At 38.9% G+C, this 24,331-nt stretch overlaps 1 protein-coding gene across 1 annotated transcript in view; it reads left to right on the forward strand.

The window, feature by feature from the left end:
* The window catches only part of LOC106022300 (A-kinase anchor protein 9), a gene marked incomplete at its 3' end in the record, with an annotated part of 118,165 nt that overhangs the window by 69,483 nt on the left and 24,351 nt on the right, over positions 1-24,331 (forward strand). Inside the window, 7 exon segments of the mRNA XM_040735810.1 lie at positions 11,222-11,384; positions 12,266-12,376; positions 12,379-12,477; positions 15,489-15,721; positions 17,190-17,309; positions 20,185-20,361; positions 21,895-21,999. Of these exon segments, the coding sequence (XP_040591744.1) occupies positions 11,222-11,384; positions 12,266-12,376; positions 12,379-12,477; positions 15,489-15,721; positions 17,190-17,309; positions 20,185-20,361; positions 21,895-21,999 (1,008 nt within the window).

Consider the following 24,331-nt stretch of genomic DNA (forward strand, 5'->3'; position numbering starts at 1 on the left):
TTTACTTATTTTCAAAGTAAGTTTATCTTTTTTTATCTTAAGACATCTGGAATTTATATTTTCATTATCAAGTACACAGTAAATTAACATTTTCATTATTGTCTCTACTCAAATCTTAAACTAGATTTTTTTGGAACAAGTGGAGATGTTGAACAGGTGACTCTTGTTTCATTGCTAATGTCTGACTCTTCTTTGATATTCCTTCTCTCTAAGAAATTATTCAATACAATAATGTAGCAGAGTAGCTATGGGAGAGCAACTGTGGAAAATACTGTTATTAGTACATTTTAATTCTAAATTCAGTTCCTCTATAGTTTTTTTGGTGGTTGTCATTTCTGGGTTCATTCACTGGATCATAGTCAACCTACCAGAGACCACACCCCTAAAGAAAACAGACTCTCCCTCCTAGCAGCCATAAACTATGAATAGCTCCTGGCTAAGAATGTGATCTCCTGTGCACCTCCCCCGTCACTGCAGGATTGTTGACTGGCTTGGTCTTTGCAGGCAAGCACAGCTGCTGTGGCTTATGAGTGCAGTGGTCCTGTTATGTTTAGAAGACAGTTTTACTCCATTCCTCCCAGACTCTAGCTCTGATGTCTTTCCACCCTCTCTTCAGCAACAAATACAAATGTTTGTGTTCACTGTTGAATCTTGCCTATAGTAATATTACTGTTCTGGTCTAATGATGGTTTTATGTTTTGCTTACTCATTGTAAAAAATTTCTAAAGTATGAGCTACCTATCCTTTCATTTTTATGCATTTAACCTAGTCAGAGTTATGAACATGTATCTGCTTTATTCTGTGGGTTGTAATTTTATACCACAGTTACTTGTTTTATTCCAGCCTTTGCACTGTGAAGTCTTTCAGGTCAGCTTCCGTACCTATTGAGAATTGCTTCTCTTTTGAACATTTGTCCTGTAAGATGTATCCATTTTGTATTTTCTCTGCCCCAGCTTTAGGATAAACCAGTTCTTCAAACAGTAAATGTTCTTTTTATTGAAAAACACTACTTAAACCAAGAGCAGGATGCTGAATGTACTCATAGCTAATTGAATATCATAGCTTCTTTTAATGAGCAGTTTGAAAGTATATGTGTGTGTATTTATTTAGGTTGGTATGTATGTATTACATTTTTATAAAACAAAATGCCCATCATTTGGGAAGCAGAGTCAGGCGGATTCTGAGTTCAAGGATAGCCTGGTCTACATAGTAACTTCCAGGATTGCCAGGGATGTATAGAGAGACTCTGTTCCCCAAAACAACAATAAAATGTATACTGATACTTCCGATTCCTATCAATAGCTATAAGAGTAAAGAAAGATTTTCTGGTTTTGTTGCATTTTTACTTATTTCTTTAACATTACTTGATTCCTAAGAAATTTCAGAATTGCTAATCTATACCTCTAGAAGAAACAAGAGTGCTAACTGCAGTTCAAAAACTGGGTTTTGAACTATTTTTCATTTTGGCTTCTTCCTTGGTGATTCTTTTTAATTGGATGAAATTAACTCTATGTGAACAGTTCTTCCAGTTGATAGTTACATGTACCTACACGGAAGTCACAATGCAACATAATTCTGTCACCCCAATAGTATGCCCTGCCTGGCAGCCATCTCCCACTCTCTGCCATTTCCAAACACGGGCTTCTGTTCTTTTCCTATGTTGTTATGTGTTTAAGAGCTTCACAAATGAAATTGTATTTATACTGTCTTTCAAGTCTCCCTACAATTGCCTTAACAAACTGTCCTTATAATGTGATTCTTCTATGGTGTGTGTAATGGTAGGGGTTTCCTTTTGTTCGTTTTTGTAAACAAGGAATATTACATTGTATAGATGTACCAATTTATGTATACATTACTTAAAGGACTTAGAGATTGTTTGGATATTGAGATTCTCAATTTTCAGAACCAGCACTTTGCTAAAGATAGACAGAAGTACTCAGGAGTGCTGGGAGCACTTGCAGAACACACACAAAAGACACTCCAAAGGCCACTTGCCCAGCTTAGCAGTCAGGTAGGTGGTAGAGTTATAATTTGAACCCAGGCAGTTTAACTTCAGAGTCTATGTTCTTTTTTTTTTTTTTTAATTTTTTGTTTTTTGTTTTTCGAGATAGGTTTTCTCTGTGGCTTTGCAGGATGTCCTGGAACTAGCTCTTGTAGACCAGGCTGGTCTGGAACTCACAGAGATCCACCTGCCTCTGCCTCCCAAGTGCTGGGATTAAAGGCGTGTACCACCAACACCCGGCCAGAGTCTGTGTTCTTAATCAACATTTCTGACCTCTGAACATGAATGCAATGACTCACTATCATAGAATACTGATAGGTAATATGAGTTCAAACAAAAAAATGGGTTTTGAAATCATGGCATCACTGGAGACCTTCCAAGAACCATTTCAGTGGAATAGCAGAAATGAAAGCCCGATTCAAGAGACAGTAAGCTGAAATGAACTGAAGAATGGAAGACAAGGAAGAAAATTTTGACAGTTAGCTTAGGAAGCTGTAAAGCAGCCCTGTGTTGAAGAGCAGTAGATAGTTCTGTATGAGAGTTTGTAAATAGGTGGTGATCACAGGTCAGAGTCCATTGTGAAATAAGTTATCGTAACTTTTCACTAGAAAATAGGTGTAGGAAGTAAGATACTTTAGCAGAAAAAATGATAGCAAATGTATGTTTTAGAGTACGGTTCTTGATGGGCAGGAAGGTGGTGAGAAAGGAGGTGCAAAGGTGGAGACTCGGAACATTCTAGGTGAGAGGTGCCAAAGATCCAGTTTTGGCAGGTCGGAATCGATTTTGGAGTGTGTTTAGGAATGGAATTAAGATTGGTGTAATTCATCGATGAAGGTGCTCTGACAATGAAGGGCATACCTCAGGCTTGAATACTTTGAGGCAGGAGAGAAGTAAATCATGGGTTCTGTTTCACAGAAGCTGCGTTTTAATGCAGGGGTTAAGAAATGTGGGAAATTGTGGATGTTCTCACACCACTCATATTCTGAAGATAGTCTGAAGTTTGGAAAAGACTCATTTCCAGGAGTTTGAAACCCTGATTTGCCTTCTTTTTCTGTTTCCCTGCCCTCAAGGGTCAGTCTTATAAAACACACTGTATGTGCCAAGTGTCTGAAATTGAGATCATCACAAGCTGTACAGTTTTAGAGGAGCTTCAAAATGATGGGAGTTTTTGTACTCACAGAATACCGATATATAAAAGAGAGAAAAAAGACAAATTTAGAGTGTGTAAATCTACAAGCATATGAGAATCAGAGACGAGAAGAGAGCCATAGGAGTAGTTTCACAAAAGATCAATGAGGAGTTTCCAAAAGTGTTAGAGACCAAGGAGAAGTTAGGGATGCTCAACGTTTAGAGTCCTTTGCACATTTCAGTATGATTGTCGTCAGTGACTCTGGTGAAAACAGTTTAATAGAGTGATACAGGAGAATTAACAGTTCAGACTTCAGTAGTTGGAGATATAATTCAATCTCCTGGCACCTACTTTTAATGAATATAGAACTGGCATGAGAAGGGCAGAGTAGGATTTTTTTTTCAGATTGAAATCAGATTGATTAGCAGTAACAGATGCAGGACAGAACATCACTTTATATCCAACTCCTTGAAGGAAGGAAGACATGGAGCCCTGAGCACAGGGGGAAGGAATAGGCTTATGCCAGACCTTGCTTCCATTAAGGACTATTGCAGGTGATGATTGTGAGGTACTAAATTTCACTGTAAAAGTCCAAAAGTTTAAGTAAACATTGGATACTCAAAGTTCATTTGTTCCCCCTCCTCACTTTATTTTTTATTTCCTCCCTTCTTCCCTCCTTTTCCCCTTTTCTTCCTTTCTTTTTTTTTTTTTTTTTTTTTTTTTTGGTTTTTCGAGACAGGGTTTCTCTCTATTGTTTTGGAGGCTGTCCTGGAATTCACTCTGTAGACCAGGCTGGCCTTGAACTCACAGAGATTTGCCTGCCTCTGCCTCCCAAGTGCTGGGATTAAAGGCATGCACCACCAATGCCCAGCTTCATTTTCTTTCTTAATGGTCCTATATATTGTATAGTTTTAGTAGAAGAAAGTACGTAATAAAACTTTATACTTAATTTTAAGGTTTGTCACTCCTTTAGGGTGCATCCTGATTTAATAAAAGAACTCAGGAATTTTCCACTAATTTTCAGGGAAGCAGACAAGTATCTACCTGCATTGTAACCCATTTTCATAAAATAGGTTAGTGTTTGGCTTTGTGTATTCCATTTGAAGGATAACTGGCCCACTGGCAGGTCTAAGTTCATGCATTGATGTGTTTATCTTGATGAACTCTCATTTGCTCTCCTGGATCAGCATAAAGCATGCCTGTATTCCATCCACATGTTTGCTGGGAAAGCCTGCCTTACAGTGTGATGGAGATGCTTGGAGACAGTCTCTGGGCTTCTGTGGAAAGGAACCTTGAGAGTATGATCCACAGATGCTTGTCTTTTGAATCAGGTAGAAACATGATTGCCTAGCTTAGGTGATTGCATTTCTCATGAGTCAGAGGTATGTTAGATTGACTGAGGGGTCACTTGTACAGACTGAGCTGACTTATTCTCACTTTAAAAAAAAGTGAGCTCCAAGACACCTGCTTCTGTGTTTTCTCAAAGATGAATCTGAGCGTTAAACAGTCTACTGAGATTTTGATTTGTCATTGTTATGTTTTAAATATAGCTGTCATTTTACCATCAAGAGGTATTTCCTACTTGCTTGGCTTAGACAGGGCTAGGTTAGGTATCATGCATTGTTAAGTCCACTCTTAAATAACGTAAATAAATAAAAAGAGCAGCAGCCATTTTTTTTATTATTATTGTTTTTTATTTTCCATTTTAAATTTAGATAAGAAACAAGGTTGCTTCACAAGTCAGTTCGAGGTCCCTCTCCCTTTCCCTCCCCTCCTCCCGTGCCCTCCCCCTATCCCCCCCCCCCGTTATCCCCTCATTCCCCCAGGGTGAGGCCCTCCATGGGGGTGTCCATAGTCTGTCATTTCATATAGGGCAGGGCCTAGACCCTTCCCCAAGAGTTCAGGGTGAGAGTGCACCTCACATTGTTCTATGGGAGTCCAGAGTCCGTGTGTATACTTGGGATGGGTACTGATCTGCTGTCCAAGGCTCAATAGATTACCTAGGCCTCCTCACTGACACCCAGATTCAGGGGGTCTTGATCAGTCCCATGCTGGATTCCCAGGCTGATGCCTGGGATTCAAGAGTTAACCTTTGTCTGGTCAGCTGTTTCTGGGGGTTAAACCAGCCCAGTCTTAATCCCTTTGATCATCAGTCCTCCCTCTCTGATACTGGCTTTCTTGAGTTCAGCTCACTACTTAACCAGCCACTAAATGAAGTTTCTGTTTCCCAGACTCTCTGGCCATAGGATTGTAGGCTGGCACTCCCCAGATCTATGTCTAAAATCCATATATGAGAGAGTACATGCCATGTTTCTCTTTTTGTGACTGGGTTACCTCACTCAGGATGGTTTCTTCTAGTGTCATCCATTTGCCTGCGAATCTCATGATTCCATTATTTTTTTCTGCTGAATAGTACTCCATTGTGTAGATGTACCACATTTTCTCTATCCACTCTTCGGGTGAGGGACATCTAGGTTGCTTCCAAGTTCTGGCTATTACAAATAAAGCTGCTATGAACATAGTGGAACAGACATCTTTGTTATATGAATGGGCATCTTTTGGATATATGCCTAAGAGTGGAGTTGCTGGGTCTTGTGGTAGGTTTATTCCCATTTTACAATTTGAATCCAGTAACTTACAGAGAAGAAAATTAAATAGATTCACATGAGTATATCTAAGGTTTTATCGGGAAAATAATCAGCTCTATACTGTAAATTAATAGCAAATACATATTAACTCTTGATCTTCTGGAACTTGGTGGTATGCATAAGTTAATCTGGATATTGATACTTTAAGAAAAATTAGCCAGGCGTTGGTGGCTCATGCCTTTAATTCCAGCACTCGGGAGGCAGAGGTAGGTGGATCTCTGTGAGTTCCAGACCAGCATAGTCTACAATAGCGAGTTCCAGGACATCCTTCAAAGCCACAGAGAAACCCTGTCTCGAAAACCAAAACCAAAACAAAACAAAACAAAAAAAACCTTCTAATCCTTTCAAACAGTTCCACTCAGTGATGAATAAGCATTCTAACGTATGAGGCTAGGTGAGACATTCTTATTCAAACCGCCACAATTATCAAGATCTTCCCCATGTTTAGTCATCCTAATCTATTATGTATCTTTTTGTCTCTTGCCTGTGTGCTTAATTCCTGATTTCAATGTATGAAGAATATGTTTGTACCTACATGGTTTTATTCTTTCTTCAAAAAGGAGAAACAGAATGCCAGATTATCAAAAGTAGCTAGTTGCAGCGAAAATAAGGAAAGAATATTTTAATGGAGAATGTTTATTCTGGACACAATAGAGAGGCTGAGAAAATGCTCAGTGAATAAGAGTGTTCTCAGGCCCAATCACAAGAACCTGAATTTGCATCTCTAGTGACTATGTAAACAGCCAGGTGTGGTTCCCATTCTCCTATAATCCCAGTGCTGGGGAGAGACTGGAGACAGGAGGATTACTAGGGTTTGCTGAATAACCATCCTAGCCAAGTTCAGTAAAGTAGTAAGGCAGAGAGCAGTGGAGGAGTACACCCAAAGTCATCCTTCTTGTTTCAAAAATTTTTAAATCTAAATTAAATGTAGGTCCAAGGAGATGCTCAGTCGTTAAAGCACCTGCCACACAAGTGTAAAGATCAGAGATGAACTAGAACTCACAGACATACGAGGGCAGTGGGGTGGTGTGGTGGTGGTGGTCTGGTGGCTCGTCTGTAACTCCAGTCCCAGAAGACAGAGATAGGGTATCCCTAGAGCACACTGGCTATCAAGACAAATCACATTGGCAAGCTCTGGGTTTGATGGAGAGACCCAGTCTCAGCAGATAGGATGGAAGAGTAATTCAGGATGGTTCTTGACTTCCACCTAGGGATTCTACATATAAACGTGCCCCCTGCCCCCCAGCACAGACTTATGTAATGAGAATGACTATAAAACCAATTTTCATGGTATTACCTGCTTGCTTTAGGATAGGTTTTTCCATTGAGATAAAGATTTTTGTGAGTTTAGCATGTTTAGTTACAGAATAGAAAACAAAAGTACCAAAATGAGTGTCTGCTATTTAAAGCTACTGTCATTGAGAATCTAATTATCAGGAATATTTTTTATGTAAGTTATTTATCTTTTTTATTTTGAGTGGCTGTCTCACTCATCATTACTTCAGGTTTTGGAGCTACCAGAGACTGGCTGTTGATCACAACTTGGGCTTTAATGTCACAAAGAAAAATTTCTTTATCATGCACTGTAGAAACTGAAAATGGGTTGTAACCAAAACATGCATAGGTCAGTGACTTCTTAAATGTGTTGTTTATAAGGAAATACCAACCAGGCTCTAATTCAGCTTTCCAGAAATAATAATTTTTTGATATACTTGAATTAGTAATGTGAACACAATCAGACTTTCTATTTTATATTCTTCAGGCAACATTTTATTGGGATGGAAAAACACTAGCTTATCTCCAAAGCATTATAAACTTGTCTAAATACCCTTTTCAAAGCTCTGACGTGGAAGTTGTATCCTGTTAGGCAGGCTTTTGTGTGGGCGTACTTACATTCCACCTGTCCATGTGCCTATAGGTACAGACTTTAACCACAGCCTCTAGCCTCTTATTAGGGGACACTGACTGAGACCTTTGGCTCAGCCTGGTGTTTATTTGAATACCTCAGTTCAGAGGAGATTTTCCTTGTGAATTGTGAGGCCTGAACAGCAAGAGAAATTCAGCACCATTTCTCAGAAGTGCTGCCATGGAGATTTGCAAGCCGACCTTGCCTGCCAAGATCTACTTGGAAGGTCTACTTATTACCTTAGATACATTGGATACTGAGCACAGTTCTATTGCTTGGCTAATTAGATCTTTATAATTTTATTCTTTCATTTGTCAATGATTTAATTATTTTCGCTGGAACTATTTTTGTTGCATTTATTATTGGGTTTTTTTTGCTTCTGTTTTGGTTTTTCATTTGATGGACTTTTGGGGGGGCTGTGTTTTGTTATGTTTAAGTTGAACTTTTGTATAAGCTTTTTGTTATTCAACTTATATGAATTTAGTTTACTTTTGAATGCTAAAAACAAAATTTTATACTAGTATAGAATGTCTTAGGAACTTTGTAATATAGTAAAAATGAAATAAAATAAGCTGATGGAGTAGAAGAAGCCAGGCAGTTGTGTCTAGAATGGATTCGTACAGAACCTGTTTGGCCACTGGGCAGCTCAGTGGCTCTTGGCTGGAGGAACAGGAGGGGGACATTTATGAAGTTGAGTCTCTTGTGCCTTTGCCGTATCCTTATCCTCCACCTGAACATTTGGATGAAAACAACTCAGTAACTATCAGCATTTCTATTTGTCATTTTATTCACAAGAGAGATGGACACATATTAAAGCTTCTTTCTAAAATTTCACTGCCTACCCCTCCTTACTCAGTAAGTATGCAGTAGTGCTTTAGGAATGTAGTAATGAGCAGAAAGTCTGGCCGTCTTTGTTATCTCTCACACACCTGGGATGGGCAGACGCGCTAAGTTTTTGTTCAGTGAACTCCAGCTTCCCTGCTTTACACTTCAGTAGTACAATGAGCTAAATAATGAATTTCTTCAGTACCAGTCAAGCTTTTTAAAGAGATTCTTCCTGTCCTTAAGATTGGCTGTCTGTCTGTAAGGCTGATCCATACTTTCAGAAAAAAATGGAATTAATATATTTGAGAGAATTGGGTATTATGCCGCCTAAGGCTGCCTAGTGATTTTCTGTGCCAGCTGGGACTTGTTTATAATCATATGCCTTATTGGCTATAGCTTGTATTCTGAATTTTTTTAACAATCCAAGAGACTTGGTTCTGTTTCATTAAGCTTATTAATTCTATAAATTCTTAATAATTCTATGAAGAAATAGCCTTTTCAGCTTTTACATGAAATATATCTTGTAAACACGGCTAATGTTAAATGCTCACTGTAAAAATGCCTGCATGTTCAAGATTTCTGGTTGATAGGATCTTTAAATGTCTGTGAACATTTTTACACGCTGTTCAGCACTTTTTTATGACTTACATGGCTTTAGCTATAAATCTTAGCTAACATTTAACATGCCAGATGATTTTCAGAATAGTTTTGCTACCTTACTGACAATTTTTAAAGTGACAGAATATTTGCTAATGTTTTACTCCCAGTGTAATGTGTTCACTGAAAAGTAAAAGCTCTGAATTTTATTTTAATTTTATATAGATTGTATGTTGTTGCACAGAGTAGGAATCAGTCATGCCCTACTTGGGTGGGAAAAATTCAAGTATAAATTATTTAGGTAAAAATTTGAAGACCATCCTGTATTCCAGTGAAGTGTGAACCCAGTGTGCTCTCCTAATTTGTTTTGTGGCTTTATTCAGACTCATTGCAGAATTTTATTTTGTCTTAAATCCTTTGTTGAATTTCTGTTGTAAATTTGAAATGTGGAAAGAAGAGCACTTGTGTTGGTTACGGCTCTGAACTCTTAGAGAGTTCACACATTTAGTAGGTAGCAATTAAGTAATTTACTGGAGAGATTTACATGTGCATAAAGTGATTGGTACTTTTGGAAAAAACTGTTGCAACTAAATTAAAAAGGTATGTGTGTACAGATGACTTCATACTTCCTGGCCATGTTTCTTTGCAGTCTCCATATATGTGTATTTTACATTTAAAAAGAATAAATCCTTTTCCCAAGTAAAGGTGTTTATATATAAGCTTTATTCTTTTGTGGTGATATATTTCCCATTTCATATGAATTCTTATTGAAATAATGTTTTAAGTGATATTTTCAGCATCTTATTAAAACAATAATAGTTGTATGTGGATATTTTGAACATTTATTTAGATCAGTGGTTCAATAACTTTATAGTTAGGGGTCACTGCAATACAAGGAACTGTACTAAAGGGTAGCAGCACTAGAAAGATTGAGAACCACTGATTTAGAGTAATTGTAGGTTTAATGTCACTACAGTCTGTATTTTACTATAAATAGTACTCAGATGTGAAGTACAGAAGGAATATTAAGTATTATATATATTAATCATATCAATATATATTTGATTATATAAAATATGTTTAATTACATTAATATATTGGTAGTTTATCATTATATTTTATATTATATTTAGAATTGTATAGTTATTTCTTAATATTAATGTGTTTTGTTAGACATTACTTCTGTTTAAGCTAGAAGCCATTATTTTACTTACATTTTAAATTTAAAACTTGGTAGTTATATCTTGGAGATGCACAAAGTACATATAAACTTACAGATTCCCAAGACTTGCTGTGACCCTGGCGCAGATACATACAGCTACTTGCTTTTAGAAGCTTCAGACACATACTGATTGAGACAGGTAACAAGGAAGTCCCTTTAGGGGCACAGATGACACAAGCAGGGTCAATGCCTTCTTTGAATCCACACAGCTGAACCAGTAGCAGTGAGCCATTTCCCTCCTACCTCAAATCTGTGCCTCCAGTCTGTTTTGCCATCTTGCCATGCACGAATATATGTGCTGATAGCATTTGAAGGGTACTGGATTTGTAATGTTTCTATAGCCTATGGTTTTTCAATAAGTGGAATACCTTCAGAAACTTTAAAGTTCTTTACAAATTCTTTCAGAAGTACAAAGCTTTTATTTAATATGCATTTGTGTTACAGTTTCATTATGGCACCCCCGTGATTTTCTCTGTGATGACATGTATTTAGTCTACCACAAAGTGCAGTTAGTACTAACGGAGTTAACAGGCAGAATGTTGAAGATTTGTCCAGGAACACATAGTTTTCTGGAAGTCTTTAGCTTTGCTTCACTGGCCATGTACCCCCAATTTTATGGTAGATTGTGTGTTCACTGGCTTAAAGTAAGAAGCACATTCTGTAACTTAACAAAACTGGCCTATATCTTTTACAGAAAGTGGTATGCAGCCAATGTTTATCTGGTATGACTTATCCTACCTGCTGTTAACATGTGCTCCAAGTGTTTGTCTATAATTTAATAAGATGTCTTTATTTCAGATCCTTTTTTAGGTTTTTTTTGCTTGTTTATGAAAAATGACACTGATCATGCAACAGTTACCTTCTTGTGTGTTCTCTTGCCTTCCTGCTTTAGCTTGAACATGCAAAAGTTACACAAACAGAATTGCTACATGAGTCATTTAGACAAAAACAAGAGGCAACAGAGTCACTTAGGTGCCTAGAAGAACTGAATGAGCGTCTCCAAGAAGAGTCCAGGACCAGAGAGCAGCTAGCTGTTGATCTCAATAAAGCTGAGAGTAAGTGCCTTGCCTTTGCTCCCTGAGACAGGAGATGTTTCAGTCTTAAAACAGAGACTTTGATGTACAGCCGGGTTTGTAAAGCGCTAGTCTAACTTAAAGTCACCACTGAAAAATAGTTATATTTGTCCTCTGAGTTTCCCTAAGCAAATAAAAAATTTAAATATGCACACACAAACACACATGCACATTACGAAAAGAATATATAGAATTAGAGGTAACATTTAAAAATTTCGATGATTCAAAAGTAGATGGTGGTGACTCTGAGGTAGTTTCTTCAAAATGAGAAAACTAAGTCTAAAGCTGTTGTTTATGTGGTATAAGGTCATAATTAAATGTTATTGTTGACTTTAACCTCTAAAACCCTCTTCTATTCACTCTGGCTGTTGATGGTGCTGACCTTCTTGAATTGCTTACAATATCAACCTTCTCTAGTAAATTTTAAATGCTGAATTCACAACACTTGATGTATTTTAGGATTCTGTCTATTTCCATATGTATAATAAACTATATTACATATGTGTGTTGTGTTCTATATTATAGCAAACTACTAGACATTTTTGGGAGATTTCATGTTTATGTACAGTAAGCAAGGAAACTTCCTGCAACATGACAGTAAAGCTCGGCAGCAGGCTTTTAATAGGATGAAGTGACGGAAAGTTTTGCTAATAGGATGGTTTTATTGTTACTATTAGCATCTGATGGTAAGCTTGGCCTAGATGTACACATCTGTTATCTCAACACTTAGAAGGCTGAGGCAGGAGCATCACAATGTTGAAGGCTAGCTTAGGGGATGCTAGTGAGACCCTGTCTCAAAAAACAAAGCCTCATTGTGAATTTAAATTGGAGGCAATTTCATTCCCCTACATTGTGTCTTATAGGTATTATTGATGGGTATTCAGATGAAAAAATTCTTTTGGAAAGAGAAATTCAGGAAAAGGCCTGCACGATAGATCATCTAGAGCAGGAGTTGCTATGCATGAGCGGGAGACTTAAGAACTCGAGGAAGAGCAACAGCAAATACAGGAGGAGCGAGCTTTGCTGTCCAGGCAGAAGGAGGCCATGAGAGCAGGGGCTGGCCCAGTGGAGCAGCGTATGTACTGAGACTTTGTGTCTTATAGATCCTCTCCTGTCTTTACTCTTCAGATGCTCATGTGACAAACTATCCTCTCAAGTGCCGTTATTTGTACGTTTTACAGACAAACTTGAAAAATCATAAGAAAGTATACTTTAAAGGCAAATGAGTTATTAGCCACTTTTATGAAATCCTATTTTCTATTTTATCTTTTAAGGCTATTAACCGTTAACAGGAAAACAGAATTATTTATTTATGCTCAAACTTCTGTATCAAAAAGAAAAAAGCGACATTATTGAGGCTGCATGTTTAGGAAATGGGTAAAGAGAGATCTTTTAGTGGGAGAGAGGTCATGAGAGTGTTGTGAACCCTCATCTGATGCTGGTCATGAGCAGGTGTGGGCAGTGTGGGCTTGCAATCCAGAGAGAGCAGAAGACATCTGACATCTCCTTTAGAAGCATTCACAGAACATTTAACTTCATAATGGCTGATTTTTACATCTTGATTTTAAAGCTTGTTGAGCGGGAAATGTCTGTCTTTGTAACTATGGACTTTAAATCCTGCTTATTGATCCTTTGATTGCAAATGCACAATTAGGATCTATAAATTTGGAGTTTCTCGAGTTTGATCAACTTAGAAATAAAATATCCAATTTTTCCTGGAGGGGGGTGCTCTGACTAGTCTGACAAAGGCTTAGGGCTGGAATCTCTAAGGTTTAAAGGTCTCATGTTATACATACAACATATGCAAGGGATGTGGAACTGTGGGTAGCAGTGACAACCAGTGACATTAGCATTTTAATGTGTGCAGACATGCATTATCGTATTTCAGGGACATGGAGACATGAGTTTTGTTTCCTCTCCTAGGGCCAGCAGATGCTGCAGTTGATGCAGCTCCTGGAGCAGGTGTGTGCACAGTTGCATGCACTGTTGTTGGGTGGTTGACTCACAACTCAAAATTTGGGTGACCCTTGATTTTCAACTAACATTTCTAATTTATAGTTGTCGGTTGTGTTCCTTTCATTTTCTTGTAACAGAACACGGCATAATTGAAAATAAAAATGTTTTGATTTGCTATTAACACCTGAGGTTCATAGTTACCATTACCTTATTTCATCTGTTTTTGCAGAGAGCCCAAAACCATTTTGTTTTTTCAAAAAAATTGTTGAGTATGTTAATGACGGAAAAATTTTTTTTCTTTTCTAAAAATTCATTATTATTATTTTCTTCTACTTCTTTTTAAAACAATTTCATTTTACAGACTAATCCCAGTTCCCTCTCCTACCAGTCTGTAGCTTCCACCACCATCTCTCCTCAGAGAGGGCCTGTCACATCGTTTGAGACAGGACCAACGCCCTCTCCCCTGTACCTCTGCCAAGCAGTGTATCCCTCCAAGTTGAATATTCTCCAAAAAAGCCAGTTCATGCACTAGGGATAATTACTGATTTCACTGGCAGCGGCCCCATAGACTGCCAAACCCCCCAACTTTCACCCACATTCAGGGAGCCTGGTTCAGTCTTATACAGGTTCCCCAGCTGTCGGTCTGGAGTCAGCTCCTACTTGCTTGGGAAAGCTGTTTCTGTGGGTTTCACCAACAAGTCTTGACCCCTTAGCTCATATTATTGTTCCTCCCTCTCTACACCTGGACTCTAAGAGTTCTGCCCAGTACTTAGCTGAGGATCTTTGTATGTGCTTCCATCAGTTACTGGATTAAGGCACTATCATGCCAGTTAAGGTAGTCATCAATCTGATTACAGGGGTAGGGCAGTTAAGGTTACCTCTCCACTGTTGCTTAGGTTTTCTTAATTGGTGTCATCCTTGTAGATTCCTAGGAAAGTCCCAAGTGCTAGGTTTCATAACATCTGATAATAGCTCCTGCTATCAATTTCTCTTGCCTTGCTCTCCTTCTCTGTCCTTCCCCCACTGGAGGGAAGGCTTATCTTTTAAAGGCTAGGCTCACATCCAAAAAGAAGTAAACTGTTATTGTTTTTGAATACATTATCTTTTGGTCTCTGTTTTTTTTTCAGAGTAGTTCTTGCAAAACAGAGAAGTTGGTAAGCTCATGGTATCAAATGGATCAATTTATTTACTAAGAGGCTTTGTGACTGATTTGCTGTGATATTAACATATAATAATGGCATTATTTTAGAAAAGATATTTTCTATAGATCCCAAATCTGAATACTGTATTGTCACATCAGTTAATGTAAAAATTCTACAAGGTTCTTTTCTCCTTTTCTTTTTGCTGTCTATACTTTATCACCTACATTAACAATAAATACATTCACAAAGTCCTTTCTATACCCCAGACTCTAATCTTTACACTCATTAGTTCATTTCATCCCCAGTTGCTCAGGTAACAAAACTGAAGACCATTTTATCAAATGTCACACATGAGAAAAGTAATAGACATAGGAAATGAATCTGCTCTCATGCACTAACCACATGGATCCCCATATGTGCTTGTGTTCCCTTGTTGCACAAACTTGTAAACATGAAGAGGGACCTGAGGGATATGGACCTAACGTGATAAAGTACAAGACTAATCAGAAACCCTGACTGTCATCTCCTTCCTCTTTCTGTTCCCTTTTCTTGGTTAATATTTTAACAGTATTTGCTTACTGTATTCACTGTGTATGCACATACAGGTGAGTATTTGCTTTGGAGTGTACAGTTTTGCCTATGGTAAAAAATGTGGTGAGTGTTTTATGTTTTAATTGTATTGAACTTTGTTCTTTTCCCAATCATAAAACTGTATTATTCTGTGTTTACTACATTGTTCTCACAAACATACCTTTTTGTAATAGGAATTCTCATTTATCTTAATTCCATATAATAGTAGTTTGCTATCTTTTATAGGAGTAAAATAGTTAGGTATTTCCAGAAGAAAGTATTTAGTTTTTAATATATTTAAAGTAATTCTCAGCCTTTATTTCATGAAAATATAGGTTAAAAATAGTAGTCCATACCTTTATTGTAGTATGATTATGAATCATAATTTAACCAACTCTATTGTCACATTTGTAAACAGAATTTCTTCAGGAGACAGAAAAACTAATGAAGGAAAAGCTGGAAATTCAGTGCCAAGCTGAAAAAGTACATAACAAACTTCAGAAGCAATTGAAAATTTTAGAAGTAGATGTGGAAGTAAAAACCAGTAAGTTAATAGAAATGGAGCAAGAGAGAAATGCCGAGCTCGTAGATCTAAGGCAGCAAAACCAAGTACTGGGAAAACAAATGGAGAAACTCAAAAGGTTCATTGACGTAAGTGTCTTCACCTGAGCCCCACTTTGAAACCACATCTTGGTTGGATGAATAGATGTGAACAGGTGGTTGGGAGGGCAGAAGGGACACTTGGGCAGACAGACAGACAGCTGGGGTGGGTAGATAAGTGGGTAGTTGGGTGGTTAGGGTGGATGGCTGGATGGCCACTAAGTCTGAGGGTCTAGCTCAGTGACACCATCCATGCTTGCGTTGTATTCAGGAGTCTTTGAGTTGAATTCCTAGTAACAAAACAATTAAGTATTTAATGCATAAGTATTTTAAAAGACAGATTAAAAGCACACATTGTTTGTGAATAACCCTGAGCAGCTCGGTTTTCCAAATTCAAAGTTAAGCTTTTTTTCTGACTTTGCTTTTTATTAGTAGCCAAAACAGGTGAGAGTTAGAACTGCTTCCTGCACCGCAGACCAGCTCCTCTCCCAGTGTGGCACACAGCCCTGGGACTAGCACAGCTGTCGTGCTGCTGTAGCTATCGCCCAAAATGTCATTGGTTTGAACTCTTCACACAGAGTATCTTTAGGGTTTCATAAGCTAAGTGTAGGTTGATACTTCTGTCCTGACAACCAGGTCCCAAGTAGTCACACACAGACTTGTTAATTATAAATTCTCGGCCCTCCTTAGGCTTGTTAGTACCGTTTGAAACCAGTTAACCCTGTGGTTACCTGTGCTCGACCCCATTGCTCGGTCCCTTTCCTCCCTCTGCTCTACTTCGTCCCAGAGAGCTCCCTCCTCTGGTCTCAAGTCCTGCTCCACCTCTTCCTGCCTAGCTGTTGTCTTTGTTAAGCCAATGAGAGCAGCACATCTTCGCTGTGTACAAAAGTACTATTCTGCAACAGCCAGTGATCATCGCTTGTCAAAGAATAAGTAGAATGAATACGTTTTGTATTTTTAGGTGTAAGTCTAGAATAGCATTAAACAAACTAATTCATATTTCTTGCCTGTTCTAACACTGAGTTAGCAGTAGATTCCTCCTTTGTACAGTTTCATCTTGTTCTTATTCTGCTTTTGACATTATTTGAATAAAAAGGGTAGTACTGTTAATGATTTTAAATACTCAAGTTTTTGAAGGGCCCATATTAGACAATCTACTGTAACTGCCCAAAATGTTTTTTCTTCTTAAACCTTTGTGGTTTTAGGTATTCGTATATCAGCCCATAATCTTTAAACCTCTAGCTAAAGGGATATAAGAAATAATGGGGACAAGAAATGTTATTTAAATAAATAGTAGTGTCATAACATAAATATTCAATGTTGCTTGTTTATTTTTTAGATAGCCTCACCATGAAGCACTGCTTAGTGTAGAACTTGCTATGTAGATCAGACTGATCTCAAACTCGCAAAATTTGCCTGCCTTTGCCTCTCCGGCACTAAGATTAAAGGGGTGTACCACCATTACCTACTCAACTTCAGCATCATTGTCATCGTTGTTATCATTATTATTAAATTTCAGGAGCAGGCAGTTGATAGGGAGCATGAGAGAGATGCTTTCCAATTAGAAATACAGAAGCTGGAGCAGCAACTTAAGGTTGTACCTCGACTTCAGCCTGTCAGTGAGCAGCAAACCAGAGAGGTAAGAACTCACTAATGGTATTCCCTCCCTTTCACCTATTTGTATGAGGTTAAAACAAGGTATCTTGGAAAACTTAAAAGTGGATTCTTTATATTGTATATCATTGTCAACAAATTTTTTAAAAGGTATTATATAAATGTAAGGCACCTGTTAATGATAAACATGCACTGTGTTGGGCTAAGAGTATGTCTCAGAGTATTTATCTACCATGTTTGAAGCCCTTTGTTCAAACCCCAGTCCTGGCGTGGGGTGGAAGAAGAGATTTGAAATTTGAAATTACTCCCCTCTGTGTATTACTCAATTAAGTAAACTTCCGTGTTCATTTCTCTATTCTCATTCCTGATAAAAGTGATTTGAGATTATTTTCTGCCTAGCAAGGTGATTCAGTGGCTATACTGGCTAATTTTGTATCAACTTGACACCAGCTAGTGTTATTTTAATAGGAGGGATCCCCAATTGAGAAAATACTCCATAAGATCTGGAGTAAGACATTTTCTTATGATTGATAGAGGAAAGCCCAGCCCATTGTGGGTGGTGCCATCCCTGGGTCGGTGGTCCTGGGTTCTATAAGAAAGCAGGCTTAATAAGCCATGGGAAGGAAGCCAGGAAGCAGCTCCCCTCCATGGCCTCTGCATCAGCTCCTGCCTCCAGGTTCCTGTACTGTTTGAGCTCCTGTCCCGACTTCCTTCAGTGATGGACTGTGATGTGGAAGCCACCCCCCCCCATGCACCGCCCACCATGGTTTTGGCCATGGTATTTCATCACAGCAACAGTAACCCTAAGACAGTGGGTAAAGGTTCTTGCTGCCAAGGCAAATAAGCTGTTCGTGGGAAGTGGAAGTAGAAACCCGACTCCTGCCGCTGGTTCTCTGATTTCACTGTGTGCTGTGACACGTGCTCATATGTACAGACACACACACAGAGGAATGACTGAATACAATAGAAGGCCATTTGCATTCACTATTTACTCTCCCATGCTCTTTTGAATCTGCTCCAGGGAGGTCTACTGCTCCTCTGTCTTTGGGTTTTTACCCTCTGCTCCATTTAAAGTGTTGCTGTGAAGATTACCCATTACCTCTTGAGTTTTATCCTCTGTTCCATTAGTCCTGTTAATAACAAGATTGCACTTACAGTAAATGAAGCCTTGTTTGGATCATTGCTCATTGAGTACTGGATATGTGACAATGATCAAGTTGTTTAGCCTCCTGAAAAGTTTACATTTTATACGAGTATTGGCATGGCCTTAGTAGACACTTAGATTTTACTATGATGTTAGTATTTCCGGAAATAATTTAATTCTAAAAATTGTAATTTCATGCGGTTGACTTGGTTTCATTTACTTCCCAAGATTTCTAAGGAAATATAAAACATGAAATACTATGTCTTCTAGAGCACTGTAAAAGGAATATCCACTGTTTGTAGTCATTGCCCCTTATGTCTCTAAATATGTTTTTAGCTTTTGAACAAGTCAAAACTCCAAAGAGGTTTTAAGCTGTAGAAACTAGTGCAGTTGTTGTCAACCTTCCTTATGCTGTGACCCTTTAATACAGTTTGTCATGCTGTGGTGACCCCCAACCATAAAGTTATTTCATTGCTACTTCATAGCTGTAATTTTGCTACTATTGTGAATTGTAATGTAAATATGTAATATGCAACCCCTGTGAAAGGATCATTTAACCACCAAAGTGATTGCAGCCCACAGGTTGAGAACCACACACCTAGATTGTCATTTCCTGTGACATAAGTCGCCTTAGCCTGATAAAATTAGTTGTGTCATTATGGAACTTGAGGCATCTGCCAAGAGTGTGCATTCCTTCAGGAACCAAGCACTTCATTCCCCTTCCTAAGCCCCTGGTTTTCTTGCAATCAGGAAGCCCTCTGTAAATGTGTTGCATCATTTCTTGGTACCTGCTGTATTTTTTGTCTTCCTGACTTTCCTCCAAATCTTAGTCTACCTTTGCTTGCTATTATTTCCTCAGAAGCTTTATTCTACCATCTAAGACCCTGATGTTAGATTAGGTTTGCATTTTTCATGTTCTGAGAACAATATTTGTTATTTTCATAATTTCTTCAAGATGTCTCACTGAAACATAGTATTCCTCTATTGCTTAGAATTACAGTTTTGAGTACTTTCTCCTTGATGAGTATGTCGATAAACTGTCTTATTAATCCTATATTCTTCCATTGCTGTTATGCAACAGGTAAGGTTCTGTATATCAGCCCTAGAAGATAAATCTCAGAAAACTTACTGTTTATTTTGGGCATAGTAGGAGCACTTAAAGGAATTCAGACTCCTTCGTATACCTCTCCTCATCTCTTCTAGCCTATAGAGTGTACAGCCTAACCTTTGCCAAATAACTCTTACAAAACGTAACACAGGGAGAACTTAAAGGACGTTTTTCTTCAGCTAAGAGCAAGTCAAAAAGCGAGCTGCAAGTCTGTCATCTTTATTACATCCAGGATGTAGTGTGCTGTGACTTTAGATAATTCTCATTATTTATTCAGAATGTATTTTCCTTCTTTCCGCCAGGATAAAGCTAGGATGCTCTTAAGGTAATAATTTTTTACTGTGAAAGCAGGAGTGTTTCTCTTTCTATAGTGTGCCCAGTTTTGTCAGTGTGCAAAATTGTTACTTTTGCTAGAGATGGCCATTGCCATCCTTATTTTAATATAAGATATCATATTTGAAAATGCCTTGTTTTGGATTGGCTGGGGGGAATACAGAGGATCAAACCTCGAGGACTTGCATATATTAGGCGAGCAACACTCTACTACTTGAGATAACTTTCCAAGCCCCAGAAAGCAGCTTTTAAGATATAAAGTGATTCTCAATTACAAGCACCCTACATTTAAAACATTTCTCATCATGTTTTCAGGTCGAACAGTTAACTGGTCATCTTAAAGAGAAGACAGACAAATGCAGTGAGCTGCTGCTGTGTAATGAGCAGCTGCAGAGAGATGTGCAGGAACGAGACGACGAGATAGAGAAGCTGGAGTGCCACGTGCGGGAACTGGAACAAGCCCTGACTGCCAACTCTGACGCCTTCGCAAAGGTGTGGGGGCTGCTAACTCTGTGCTGTCGTCTTCTAGTGGCAGCCGCTCTTACTTACACAAGCCAGCTCTTTGCTATTGTCTTCAACTTTTTTATTTTATATTTCCATTAGAAACAAGCTTGTTTCACTCATCAGTCCCAGCTCCCTCTCCCTCCCCTCCAGTCCCCCCAGGTCCCCACTCAATCCCCACTCCGTTCCCCAGGGAGGGTGAGGCCCTCCATGTGGGATCTCCAGAGTCCGTCATTATGTTCAGGGCAGAGCCTAGGCCCTCCCCCAAGTGTCCAGGTTGAGAGAGCATCCCTCATTGTGGGATGGGCATGCAAAGTCTATTTATGTGCCAGGGATAAATACTGATCTACTATCCCAAGCCCCATAGATTGCCTAGGCCTCCTCACTGACACCCACATTCAGGGGGTCTGGATCAGTCCCATGCTGGCCTCTCAGCCATCAGTCTGGGGTTCAAGATCTTCCCCTTGTTTCAGCTCAGCTGTTTCTCTGGTTTCATCAGCCCAGTCTTGACCCCTTTGCTCATCACTCCTCCTTCTCTGTCACTGGGTTCCAGGAGTTGAGTTCAGTGTTTAACTGTGGGTGTCTGCCTCTGCTTCCATCTGTCACTGCATGGAGTTTCTAGGATGGTATATAAGGTAGTCGTCAAACTCATTATCAGGGAGGGGCATTTAAGGTGGCCTCTTCACTATTGCTTAGTTTGCCAGTTGGTGTCATCCTTGTAGATCTCTGGAAATCTCACTGGTGCCAGGTCTCTTCTCAAACCTACAGTGGTATCTCTCATCCTGCTCTCCTCTATTCTTCCCCTGACTCAGCCTTCCTGCTCCCCCCATGTTCTCCTCTCCCCTACTCTTCTCCCCCTGTCTCCCCCCCCCCCATGCTTCCAATCTGCTCAGAGGATCTTGCCTCATTCCTCTTCTCTGGGGTACCATGCATATCTCTCTTAGGGTCCTTCCTGTTTCCCAGACTCTCTGGCAGTAGGATTGTAGGCTGAGAAACTAGTACTTTTTAAGTAAAAGATACGTTACCTTGTAGACATTAGGTTAGTGTGTCTTTATAACTATTTTTGTTTATTTTCCTTCCAGATGTTGTTTGTATCCCTTGTTTCTGATTGAGGAAGATTAGTTAAGCCAGAAGAGCTAATTATCATTTTAACTGTCACTTAGGACTATGAGCTAAATTTTAGGCTCTTGCCTGACTCCAAAATAAAATGTAGTGAAGTCCATTCCCGTTATTCTAGTGGAAACTGGAATGAATAGAAAAGTATAACAAGAAAGCTGGAGACAGGCCAATGAGAAAAGACTTTTGATTTATCTGAGGGATTAGTTTTATGTGTCAGCAATTTGTGTTTTTTTATATGAAAAATGCATTCAAGACTGAATACCTGTACCTTTTTGAATAGTTTCCAATGTAGAGTTTCCTCCTTTTAAAATAAAGAAATAGAATTACTCCTAAATAAATAAAAATATTGCGGTAGTAATCATTGTAATGTCTGCAGTTTTGAGAAATTTCTTATGTATTTTTTAGATAAATGACCAGAAGCATTTTGGAGATATAGAGGCTAAATCTGAAATTTCTCTGGAAGTTCAATTGCAGGCTGAGCGGGATGCTATAGAACGAAAAGAAAAAGAGGTAAGGAGTTTCTTTTTAAATGACAAATGTTTTTTTGAAGTATTTCATATCAGTTACCTTAAAAACAACATTTGAACACAATGGCATTATTGTCTGAAAGCGAAGTTCAGTGTTTCTTAGTTCACTGCCTTGAAGACTAACCTTGGAGATAATAAATTGGAAAGATAAGCTGATGAAAGACAGTGTTCATGAATTAGGAAGACATTTAGATGAAAAAAGGACCCAGTGTAGCTGGTGTGGCCTGAGTGGAGAGGACAAAAGAGAGCTGGTAGTGTGAACCGTGGTAAGCTCATGCCTCTCTCCTGCTGTCCGTAACGTGGGCTCTAAGTCACCGCCACTCTGCTGAGTGTCTTCATCAGCTTGTCGTGTTATTGTTAGTGCTCTTATTATCATCATTTAAAATACTTCCGTGAGAAATTATCGCACTATTTCATAAGTAAAATATGGGATTAAAACAATGGACTGAAGGTAAAGTGTCTGCAACTGAGCATGTAGCTCATTCCTAGAGAGCACTTGCCCAGATTGTGCAAGCACCTAAGGTTCCCCAATGTCACAAATAATAACAATAGCAACAATAGAAAGAATAACAGTCCTCCTGTTTCTCTATACCCGGTTACTTGAAGAGAATCACATCCAGCAGGGAATGATGGTACCTCCCAGTTGCTCAAGAGGCTGAGGTAGGTGGAAGAGTAGGGGCCAGGAGTTCTCAGTCAGACCGAGCAACATAGCAAGGCCCTATCTTAAAGAGAAAATTCATTATTATTACCAAAGCAAATTCAGCTTCCTACTTCATGTGTAGTATATTTAAACCCTTTTCTTCTGGAATATATCTTAGTATGTAGACAATAACTTTTGAAGTTTTTAGGGGATATACTCTCATACACCTTTTTGTAGAACAGAGGTCAACTGCTGGAATCATTCCTTGGGATCTGTCCACATTGTTTTATTTTCAAAGATTTATTTTTATTGTTTTTTAAATTGTGTTTCTATGGGAATGTGTGCATGTCAATCTGTGTCCACCCACCAGAACTGGAGTTGCATGACATTATGAGTGACTTAGCAAGATAGCTAGGGACCAAACTAGGGTCCTTATAAGAGCTGCATGGACTCCTAACCACTGAGCCATAGCTCCAGAGCTCCCAGCCACACCCTTGTTTTTTTGAGACAGGGCATCTCTCTGGCCTGAAACTCACAAGTTAGGTTGGACTTGTTGATCAGTGAGTCTCAGAGATCCTTCCATTTCTGCCTCCCCATTTCTTCCTCCCCATGATCCCAAACATGTGCTACCAAGATGGGCTTCTTTACTTGGATTCAGTAGACCTCATGCTCGTCACCAAGTGCTTTACCAACTGAGCCCTTCTGCAGCCCTAAAAGTGTTCAAATTATAGGTTTTTCTCTGTAATTTCTCAGGACATTGAGTATATTTCAAATTGCTGTGTTCCAATAATATAGCAGTGTCGACACAAGCTTTAAAGGATACAGAACTAATTTAGACATTAGCTAACGTGATGTTCAGAGAGCTCAGAGAGAAAATGGCATCTGTGCAAATGACTAGTGGAAAGGATCCTTTCTAGGACAAGAAGTATTTTCTTACTGGAGCCTAATACAAATATTTATCTGGAAAGTTCTTGTTTGTCTTGGTTTTGGTATTTCATGAAAACAAAAAGTATGCCTTTTTCATGTGTCCTCCTATTTATTGCAAGATCTGATGGGGAAAGCTTGATCTTTCATTAATTAGAAAGGCTAGTGAAGTTTCGTAGTGGTGGAGGATTAGTCCGGGGTGCACAAGCTATTGGTTTGATTTCTGGCACCACAGAAAACTAAATGTCCACTTGGCTTTTGTGTGAATGGTATTGTCTGAACCCTAGCCCTTGCTCTGTCACAGCAAACACTGGCTAACCAAGCCCTCTCCCAAGCCTCTCTGTCTTTATTGTCTACATGGTGCCTCACTGTGTTGCCTATGCTGAGCCCAAACTCTGCAGCTCAGGGGATGACCTTCCTTATTCTGTTTCTATTACAGGCATATACCATCTGTTTTTAGTAATTTTTAATATACTGTACCTCTACTCCTACTTTAATTTCTTGAATTTAGTATTTAATAGATGTCTACTTTTCTCCCCATATCAGTACTCATCTGGGACTGCTAGAAACCATAGAGAGCATATGTTAACCGTTCTGTTCTTTACTAAAGACAAGTGCAGAGAGCCACTGCCATCAAATGAGTAGCAACTGGCAGTGTTTACTGACAGTGACAGGTGTATGGCAGTACCACTCATTGACCTGCAAAAGGAAAGCCTCAAAGCACATGAGTAGAGAATGTTAAACATTTGCT

Source organism: Mesocricetus auratus, unplaced genomic scaffold, assembly GCF_017639785.1.
Source record: "Mesocricetus auratus isolate SY011 unplaced genomic scaffold, BCM_Maur_2.0 Super-Scaffold_100051, whole genome shotgun sequence".
Classification (NCBI taxonomy): domain Eukaryota; kingdom Metazoa; phylum Chordata; class Mammalia; order Rodentia; family Cricetidae; genus Mesocricetus; species Mesocricetus auratus.